Source organism: Scomber japonicus, chromosome 23, assembly GCF_027409825.1.
Source record: "Scomber japonicus isolate fScoJap1 chromosome 23, fScoJap1.pri, whole genome shotgun sequence".
Lineage (NCBI taxonomy): Eukaryota > Metazoa > Chordata > Actinopteri > Scombriformes > Scombridae > Scomber > Scomber japonicus.
Genome location: NC_070600.1, coordinates 7,132,853 through 7,143,840, shown reverse-complemented (window position 1 = coordinate 7,143,840; position 10,988 = coordinate 7,132,853). Strand labels below are relative to the sequence as shown.

The window sequence follows — 10,988 nt, the reverse complement described above, 5'->3', positions numbered from 1 at the left end:
ATCCATTGTTAAGATAAAAAATATGAATCACTGCAGCTTTAAATTGCCAAGTTTTTTTGTTGATTTGAAGGTGAACTGTTATTGTTTCTATGTAATTCAATTATGCAACTGTTGCCTCAACAGCTTTTGAAATGAATACATTTTCATAGCAGGTTTCACAAAAGCTTTACAGACACCTTTGTGTGACCATCTGTCAGACAGGTGTGGTTTCATAACACATAAACACAGCTTTTATGCTTTATGTAGCTTTATGTAATACTTTTCTTCCAATTATATATATTCAATGGAGTTAACTTTATTTAACCATAGAATAAAACTAGGGATGGATTCCACTAGAAATAAACCCCTAGTGTAAGTGGTGCTGATGCTGCCCCCTCTCCTCCTACTATACCTTCTCCCTCTCCTCCTCCTCCTCTTCTTCACCACACACACCCCTATCCTCCTCTTCCTCTTCTTCACCATAAAACCCTATCCTCCCCCTCCTCCTCCTCATCTTCTTCACCACACATCCCTCTCCTCCTTTTGGCAACATCCTCTCTCACATTATTGGTGTTCTGGCTGTTGCTGTTGTGTTCCGTGTTTACTCATAGGGCGACCCCTCCCACATCGACATGCAACCCGACCTGCAGGTGAGCAGTTCAGACCCAGTTTCCCTGTGTCCTCACCTCACTCTCAGTGGATTATTTGCCGGGAGGGAGAGAGAGACGATATACTCCAAATAGAGCGAAGTTGCCTTTTAGGATTGTAGGATTCACAAACGGGACGCGGTCCTGCATCGCGCGTCTGGATGTGAAGACAAACGCAGACAAGAGGATGATGTGAGCGGGCAGCTGTGTGGGCGTATAGGTGAGCTGTCGACTGGGATTCTTCTGTTTGTTTTGTTGTGTTTTCCCACTAAAGTCGTAGTAGGTATGTCTACTGAGAGGAACTGTGTGTGGGAACAGGATAGAGAGAGGACAGAGTTGGACAATTTAGACAGGCATGATCATTATACCAACAGTTATACTAAAGAAGATCACTTTCCTATGTTTCATTCTTTCATAAGTGTACTATTCTTAGTGTTAAACTTCACCTAATCTCCACTGCTATTATTGATCCTCTTTAAATGATTATTATGAATAGAGATGTATAGATGAAACAGCTGCTCCTTGTTTATATGATTATGGTGATGTTGAATAAAATGTAATTATACTGAAAATATTGCAAAAAAAGTGTATTTAAAAAAATATTTTACAAATATTGTAAAATTGCTAAATATTTCAATAGTTTGCTGTGCCATAGGTTTAGTTAAACACTGTATGCACATACAGATGTCAGAATGTGAAAGCACAGAAGCAAATGCTATGACTGAGCAGAGGGAGAGTCAAATATTATCATAAAATTAATATATGTGTAAAATGTATAAAATAGATAAAACTGAATGAAAACAGTTGTGATGTTCTAAAAAAAAAAAAAAAGTATAGTGCTGTCAACTAATGCAATAAGTATTAGTGGTAAATATCCGGCAGGAGTATGGATCACTAACATGTAGGGATTAGGTTACACTTTAGCTTACACTTCCCAGCAGTAACTAACAGTTTCCGCTATAGATGACGCCAGCGGCCTTCGCTGTAGTGTTTAAATGTGGATTACAATTGATTTATGGTGTTTTACTACATGTGACTGGCGTGCACGTGTTTAGTGCAGGTTTCGCTGGTAGATCATTACCAAAAGTAGTATAAAAGAACAATGTGATTCATTTCTGCTTTTTTTCTGTGTCTCCTTTCAGTTCATAAAAGCAGTCCGGTATCAGATGCTGGTAATCTTGACATGTGTACAACCAGTGAGACAGTAACCTGAGATCCCATCCTGAGGGAAAACCAGGATGTGTCCCATTGCGTCACAGCTTTTAGGCAAGATCAATGTTGGAGGCAGCCGTTGCAACCCTGCTGCTGCAGCCTTGCTGCTCTCCCTGTGTCTTGGCTTCCCTCACTCTATGGCCACTTGCCCACCCTACTGCCTTTGTGCCAGTGATATAATTTCCTGCAGTGGCCGCAATCTGTCCCTGCTGCCCTTTGATCTCCCAAGCTATGCCACAAGGTTGGACCTGAGCCACAATGCCCTCACAGTGCTGCCTGTGGATTGGATCCCCCAGCCGTTTGACCGTCTCTCTACACTGGTTCTCAACCGAAACTCCATTGAGCGAATTGAGGTGAACACCTTCATGGTGACGCCGCATCTCCTCCACCTGGACCTCTCGTGCAACAGCCTGACAGTGTTGAACTCATCCATATTTACTGGTCTGAAGGAGCTGAAAGAGCTGCTGCTGTTTGGCAACCAGATTGTTCAGATCAACCCAGGGGCCTTCAGCGATCTTCACAGCCTGAAGAGGTTCTACCTTTCGGGGAACAGACTCGCAGACTTCCCTCTGGGGCTTTATGAGGAACCAGGAGGTCCTCGTAACCTAACCTTTCTTGATCTGTCATCAAACAGGCTCTCCAAGGTGCCCGTCCAGAGCCTGCTGTCTCTCACCCGACAATGTGGAATATATTTGCAAGAGAACCCTCTTGACTGTGACTGCGCTTTTCTTGCCTTGCTGGAGTACTGGATTTGGAAACAGTATCGCCCCCTTGTGGATTTCAGAGGTGAATACCCATGTAAAGACAATGCAGGACCAGGGACTAATTGTAGCCAGCAGGCAGTGTCAGACATGCCTCTTGAGACTCAAATGTACCATGTGCAGCTGGGTAAATGGCTATGGCTGCCATGTGTAGGGCTGGCTATGCCTGACCAGGACAAGCTGGATGTGTTTTGGGTTACCCCTAGGAAAGTGCTTAATTCATCAGCAGATGATCCTATTGACCACCTCATAGTTCTCCCTAATGGCACCCTCGAAATCAGAGGAGCACTGTCGGAGGATTCTGGCACATACGGATGTGTGGCAGCCCGTGGGCGCCTCTATCTCCCCCATGAGGCTCTGGAGGTCAGTGTGGTGGTCGGAAACTTGAGCGTCTCTTCTGGCAGTGGCTTGTCACATCGCAGCGGGGCAGAACATTTCAACACTGCATTCACCACCTTGGCTTCCTGTGTGGTCAGCATCATACTGGTGCTGCTCTACCTTTACCTAACTCCCTGCAGATGCAGGGAAAGCAGGGGTGGGGCATCAGGAGGGTGCGGCGGACGAGCCTTCATCCTCTGTGCGGACCCTAGAGAGGTGGAGTCAGGACAGCGGCGGTCAAACGGAAAAAGGGTAGCTTTTTTAGAGCCTCAGGCAGAGGATTCTAATATTGATGGCCCAAAAACACCAGTGATAAATTTCGGACATGTTACCACTGAGGGAATTCTTAAGAATGGAAGTAGGACAGTGGAACAGACCCTCACAGACACTGATCCTGTGGTATAGCAAGAAAAATCACCTTTTGCTAACTCTTGTATTCTTACAATCTGGATCCAAGTGTTTGTTTTTTTCACCATCCTGGTTCAATTCATGATGAAAAAATCCATTTGATGTAACAGTAGTTTTCTGTGATTCTTGTGAAATAGCGATGCACTGTAGGGTTTGAGTGTTTGAAAAGTCTATCTGTAGGCAGAATTTCAATTATGTCTCGCCTGTAAGTGGTGTCTGTTTTTACATTAAGGGTTTATATGGATATTTCACTGTTGCTGTGGGAAATCGTTACCACAAAGATCACAAAGATCATATAAATGTGGGTGGTGTTTTGCATTGGGCTGAGGGGAATATTCACATCTGATTCGATAAGTTGCAGGAGGCATTGATGGTTATTAGACAGTATATATATTGTGAATATTGCCATCATGGTACTGCCATTGTTATTTTTAACCATCTGTCTTGTGCTGTAGAGCCAATCATTAAAAAAACAAACAAAAAAAACAACAGTCATATATGTGTATGTGACTAAACGTTTATTTGAACAATAATGATTAATGTGATGGAATTACCTTAAAGGGTTGCTTCACCCAAATTGTATATTTCCTCCCTTACACATAGTGTTATCTAGCCATGCAGAAAGTTTTATTTTTATGTTTTCAGGTTCTGAGATACCTCTCTCTAGGATTTCTAGCTCCACTCCAATACAGTTGAGGTGAAAATTACACTTTAAATTGGAATCAATTTGCGTAATGTGAAAGTCATCACATGTAGTCACGAACCCAGAGGGAATTACACTGCAGCTTCTCTCGCCAGCTCTTCTTAGTATTTTGTGGTGTGTTCAGACAGCATGTGACGTGAATTTTTGCCTTTTGTTTTCAGCACAGCTTCTAACTGAACTCAGAACTCACCAGACACTCCGGTTCTTTGTCTTATTTCCCTCCAGTCTCTCTCCTTTTCCCTTTTCTCTCGGAATGTTTAGCAAGCAAGCCGTGGGACATGCAGAAAATTTTCAAGCAAGTGGAAACATTTTGAATTCATGAATGCATCTTCGTGTCAATTTACACCATGCAGGATAAATTTACATCAATTTAGGTCCTTATATTGTATATAATTGTGCCCCTAAAATTTGCTTTATGTTCCGTCTCAAAACATATTTGGTGTCTTTCAGCTCGTTGTTATCGTTCATTCCCACAGCTTTCATCAAACCTGTTTCCAGTCGTAGAAGGCAGCTATCTTCAGTGATAATCCTCTGATAAATCCACTGAACACTACCCGCCCAGCACCAAACAGCAGACACTCACAGTTACTGAGTAGCTGGTGGACATTGTGGAGCGATTTCAGATCCATTTGAAGTTGGTGGAGACCAAAACAGAGCTAAAAGGACACTGAATATGGGATTTAAATTAGAGTCTAAGAAAATGACTAAATGAATAAACGTTGTCTGTTGGATAGGTAAGTGGGTAACTGTTAGTTAACATGTTTACCATCAACTTTTTAAGATAATAATATGTCTATTGTGTGTTTATAGCTTGTTCTGCTGAGGCCAATAAAATCACTTATACTGCTTTGAAATTGTCATTTCTTTTAGCGAAGGACTTTTAAGAAAGGACTATGGCTAGATACCAGTAGAGGTAAGTGAGAAAACTCGTCAACCTGATCCCTAGTTGTCTTGTTTAAAACTGACTTTTGCTCACCTTCCGCCTTGTTACACAGACTTGTATCTTTAAAAATATCATATTCATGGAGGAATTGATCCATATCGGCTCAGACAGGAGAGGTGTTTTTTGCTGGGCAATATAGCCCAAGTCAGCTTAGATTAGTGTCAAAAAATCAAAAGGAGGTTTGCCATCTTGCCCCGAGCCCGTTGTGACCCACATTCCTCCAACGTCCCTTTGTTTGATTTTTATAGGTGTGTGAAGATAGAAAGATTAGAAAGGTGCCAAGAGGCTTTTTAAAGTCTCAGTGTCCTTGGCTGGACATGTCCATGCTACCACTGTTTTAATGTTAACCTCCTTTCATATGTTTTCTGTCTCACTAGAACACGGTGTAACATTTTATGTAGAGCAGGTAAAGTAACACTATGTCATGTCTGCAATGACTGGATATTTCTGTGTTAATCTGTGTTTTGATTCAATTTAATATCATTTAATTAATTTGTGTTCAAAACGTTTTAATTTTGGAGGATTAGTGTGTTCTTTTATGCCTACAAGTGAATATTAAAATAATGAGCATACTGCATGTGTTTAATATCATGTTTGGCTCCTCTCTGGAGATCTGCTCAAATCGCTTTTTTTTTGTGTTCTACTCCGATGTAAAATAAACAGACTCAGAACAGTTTGGGTGAAAAATGAAAAGTAGTGTTACATCAGAAGGATTTAAGGATTGCAAATAACCTCTTAGTGAGTCAACAAATCGCATTTTCAAAAATCCTCTTACAAGCCTTTTGAATGGCTGGTGAAAAAATGTAAAAACCTTGTAAAACCTTTTTTTTTTCTTGCACACTTGTTGGACAGTACTTTTCCAAGTGGGAAGATATTTCATATGAAGAATTTCCATGTGTACTGTCCAATAGCAGTAAGGACACAAGAAGCTTTTTACAACTTGGACGATACTTTTAGGGGTGACAGGCCAATGGCAGTGCTGAATAGAAGCTTCAGATAGTGATAGATCTCATTGAGACTAATTTAAAAAATCCCAGTGACAAGGTGTTACTAGCTGTAATTACTTTCAGTCAAGTAGAGAAAACCAGAAACTCATTTCCTTATTTCATAGTAGATTACAGTAAGTGGTCATTTCACTAAATGAGGTCGCTTTTATGATGGTAATAAATGTAATAACTAATATAATGAGCCTTAGAAAACCATAATTGCGCTCATGTTTGTAGTTGTGTTAATTACTTTTAAAGAACATCGTCCTACATCAGAATCTCCATATTAATCTGAACTGGCCTTTTGCTGTACCACCACACTTTGCAACAGTCTGTTTATATGTATCTTCTATTATTTATGGTGGCCCTGAGAGCTCAATGTGCTGTGCTGAGGAGAACACAAAAGACATATCTTCACTGATTCAACATGCTGTAGAGAAATAAAACACAGTCAAATAAAAGTGACCTGGTTAGAAATTCTTAAAATGACCTCTATCTCTCTCCTCTCTCATTGAAAAAGCATGAATCTATGAACACATACATATTATTCAATTAAAAATTCTCCTAATTCATTGAAAAGTCCATTCAGGATTCAGGTTTTCACATCACACTTGTGTAAGCTTCTTCAAATTCAGTTTTAAGATGAGGACAGAAACTTTCCTCTTCAGCAGATATAGGTGTCTTCAGTCTTCATTCTGCACAGTAAAGCATTCAAACGAAGGAACAATAAGTTAGACACATTTTGACTAGAGTGGAGTGAAGTTTATTTCAGTATTTACATTGTGATAAGCATGATTTCAATATTATGACAGAACACCTAGTGTTCATAGAAAGAAATGCATTACTTTCAGCATTTCTGTATTTCTGTTGAGTTGCAGCACATCTCTATATTTGAGTTTTCTGTATTTAGTCATGTTTTCTTTTTATTTGCAACACATTTTGGAATGCCACATATATGTGTTGTCAAACAAGTGATTTCTTCATATGATTGTGTTTCGTCTATTTGCATGTGTTTTCCTGGGTTGTAGTGCATTGACTTGCCACCATGTCTTAACATTGGTTTGATAGTGTAGCCATCAGGGTGCTCACTACACTAGATGTTAATCTTTATCGAGTCTTTAAAGAAGTACATCACTGGACCTCTTGGTCTTTGAATGGGCCCTTTGCATCAATATTATACAATGTAGTATTAGCAAATTCTGCTAAAACTCTTTAAAAAAGTTTCAGACATGAATATAGTCTCCACAGAAGTATTTAATCTCATCTGTACCCAATATAAATGTAGTCATTTCCTGACTATCTATAATTCAAATGCAGGGTGGCAGGGTGGGGGGGGGTTGGGGGTGGGTGTAATGGATGTGTGGGTTGTAATTGAAATAGGCACATTAATGTGAACATATTCGAGACAATGGGACCATTTAGCAAATGAACATGATTTTACAACATATCCTCATAATTAAATGACCACATGGGTCGATTGTACCAGCACTCCAGGATGACTCAGGGGAGCTGTAATGTGCGGCTTTCCAAAACTGTTACAAATCACTGTTGAATAATAATTATGTGTTATGGTGTGACAACATTGTGGCTAAGTTCTGGTTAAGTTTAGCCACAAAAAATCCACTTGGTTAGATCAAAAGATCATGGTTTGGTGGTTAGGGTTAGGTTACGGTTAGGGTGGTTAGGGTGGTTAGGGTGATCACTTGTAATGTGGTTAGCACTAGAGCACCATCAATATATCAATCAGCCAATATCGCCCGATATCAGCCAATCACAGATATATTAAGGTCAGCACATTTTTAAATCCTTTTTATTAATTAAACTTTAATATATCCATACCTGTTTCATGAATGTTAACTGTATGGTCCATTCACCATGTTCTGACATTTTAATCCAGAACTATGTTATATGGTAACATATAACATATCTTTCCATAATAGTGGCGATCATGCCCCCTGCAGACCTACCATTTCACAAGCATAGGCTACTCACATGATAACTAATGCCTGTAATCATTCTTCACTGAGAATTTCACTCTTCAGCCTACAATAATTCCATCAAAATTGGTTCCAATTTTTTTTCTGTATCAGCTCTTGTGGAGCCCCGAACTCAACTCATAGCACATAATAACAATGTCAAATCTTGCATCAAAAATGAATGCCCTCTGATGGACAACCCCTTATTCACAGCTCATTATAGTACTGTAAGTGCTGACATTTGGAGCATGTGCAAGCCCAGTGGGATTTGATCCTGTAACATTGGTGGCATATTTCCTGCTGCTTTATAATGTATGTTGGACCCAAGATTGTAACAGAGTGCTGCACAGTGCTCCCAGGGGCATTGGTGACATGCATAAAAACAATGTCCATAAAAAAAGTACAATTTCAATTAATATTTGTTGAATCTTTTATGACAAGTAAAACCATTTGGAGTGTAGTGGCACAGTAAAAAATGTAATTGGTAAATAATTGAAACAAGCTGATTTATAGGAGTAAAAGACCCACCCCCAGTTCCTAATGGACGTCATGCTCTGTAGAACTTGACTATATATTACGGAGGAAAAAGAGTAATGCAGATAGAAATTCCATTATCTAAGATGAAAACTTATTATATATAATGCAGACTCCAAGTATGAGTTCTGTAATAACTGACAATGAATTGGCTGCAAAGGTGGGACACATATTTCAGGATTATACTGAGAGCTTATTATATCCTGTAGGGTGATGTACTTTCTTTGTGCTGTCTGGCTGTCCTCATCACTTTACTTTCAAAGTTGTAATCCTTAAAAGAGAACTCTACTAATTGTACACATCAAAGTTTGAATATAGTATGTTGGGTTGGAGTTTTACTGTGTAAAAAAGCCTGAGGGAAAAGTCTGATAAATTCACTCAACTGAGTTCGTGTCAGTTGGGTCTGAAGACTACAAGTTTGAAAATGAAAGAGATTGTACTTCATGCTATTGAGCTTTGGTATTAATTGCAACAACGTCAATTAAACTTCTGTTTAATCAGATGCATACCAGTGCCTCCTCCTTTAGTGTCCATTGTGATTGACTCTCAGCTGACAGCACTGTCAGCAGCTGGCAAGATTTTATGTCTGAACTAATACCAGAACACATGGTTTTTATTTCTTTGACGTTTTAACTTTGAATAACAGCACTAAAACACAAATATTGCAGGTAAAACATGCAACTCATGTAGGCTGTTACATCAGTTTAGTGTGGGCTGGATGCTCTGCAGGAGCATTTGATTTCACTGTAACTGCGGTAATTTGGTGGAGATAAGCCTGCTAAATTTGCACCTAAAAAGCTGTCAAAACTTTCATTAACAATGTCCACTGCATCCTACATGATCATCAACCAGGATAGAGGAAGAAAACAAAGGCATGGAGGCATGAGAGAGAGCACACAATTAAAGCATCCCAAATAACCATCATTCTGAAAAAACACTCAATACAGAGTGAAAAACAAGAGACATTCTCAAAGTGAAACAGATGACAGAGCAGAGTTAATTAGAATAGTTATAATTAAAATAAGTTCTTTTTTAAATCAAACATCCCAAGATATGAGTGGAAAGTGTTCTTCTTTTCTTTTACCCAAATGTAGATTAACCATGTGCTATGATATTTCAGAACACTATAACAATACATGTTACTGGGCCCTACAGGGAAATTGCAGATGAACATTTAATATCCAAGAATCGACTTTACTACCACTAACAAACTGGCCACAACTTCACACATTGCCCATGTGCACTCCAGACATGTATTTAGTTTGGACCTAGTCTAAACTGTCAATGTCAATGTCAGTGACCAGGATTCCACATGACAGCAGAGCACTGTAAAGTTAGTTAGCCAATTACCTGCAACTCTTCATCTAACAGCTCACTGTGACTGCTAGGCCTACTCTTTGTTGTTCCATTACTCCCTTACAAGAGTTAAGTTAAGTGATCCACTGAAAAACACATTTTTGATATACAGTTGCAGTCGATGCTAACTGACAAATACAGCTCAATCAGGAGACTGAGACAAGTAAATGAGAAATAATTATTTTTTATTATAAGTACGATGACATAGACAAAGTCTTTGGCATTTGAACTCCATGAGAACATCATCCCGGAACGGTTGCGAGATAGCTCCCCCATGAAGTCCAAACACTGGTGGTGATGCTGATGAGATGGATGGGAATGATGGCTGATGAAGAGATGGGGCTGATGATGCTGCAGAGACTGGGTGGAGAGGTGGTGGGGCGCACGTATAGCTGACAACGATGAAAGTGTGGCATTGTGCTATTGGATGATGTGAGTGAGAGGTGACAACTCAAACTCTAACCATACCCCATTGACAACCAGGAATTAAGTGTGCAGGCGTGAGAGAGTAAAATTGGAGTTAGCACCACTATGCCTGCTATGAGGAGCAAGTCTTCCTGACTGAACTTTTGTTAAACTTCATTTTGTCTTTGTGACGGCTTCACAAAAGAAGCCACATCATATTTTGCCACATGAACACATGTAATGTGAACCAGCAGTAGGAGGAAATGCTGGGTTTGCATCAGCAGTAACTTAACACAAACACGGTTGTAGGACACCTAACAGAAAACAGTGAGGACGATATCAAGGACATAAATTATGCTGGATTACAATCCTGCTTCCCTGTGGATCCCTCATGTGTAAGTAGGCCATTTGAATCCCATGTGAGAATGGCGGACCTTGCCGATAACAATGAATACCACTGTATAGAAAGGTAATTAAAGTATTTAAATACACTGAGTGGCGATTGTCACTTGTCGAAAAATGGGATTACATTCATTAAAACCTTAAAAATTATAACATGAAGTGCACTGTTGTCTGTAACATTGTAATATGAGCATATTAAGCACTTGCACATAATATTTCATGCTCTGACTGATTAAGTGTCAGAGAACAAACCATTAAGTGTTTAAGAAAGGAGAATGGATGTTTCATCAACTTGCTG

At 39.6% G+C, this 10,988-nt stretch overlaps 1 protein-coding gene across 1 annotated transcript; it reads left to right on the top strand.

Moving 5' to 3' along the window:
* The first annotated feature begins 1,864 nt into the window (after window positions 1-1,864).
* On the top strand, window positions 1,865-3,382 carry LOC128353524 (amphoterin-induced protein 2-like). The gene has a single exon (XM_053314220.1). It carries the CDS (start codon window positions 1,865-1,867, stop codon window positions 3,380-3,382), a length of 1,518 nt encoding a protein of 505 aa, XP_053170195.1.
* The last annotated feature ends 7,606 nt before the right edge of the window (window positions 3,383-10,988 follow it).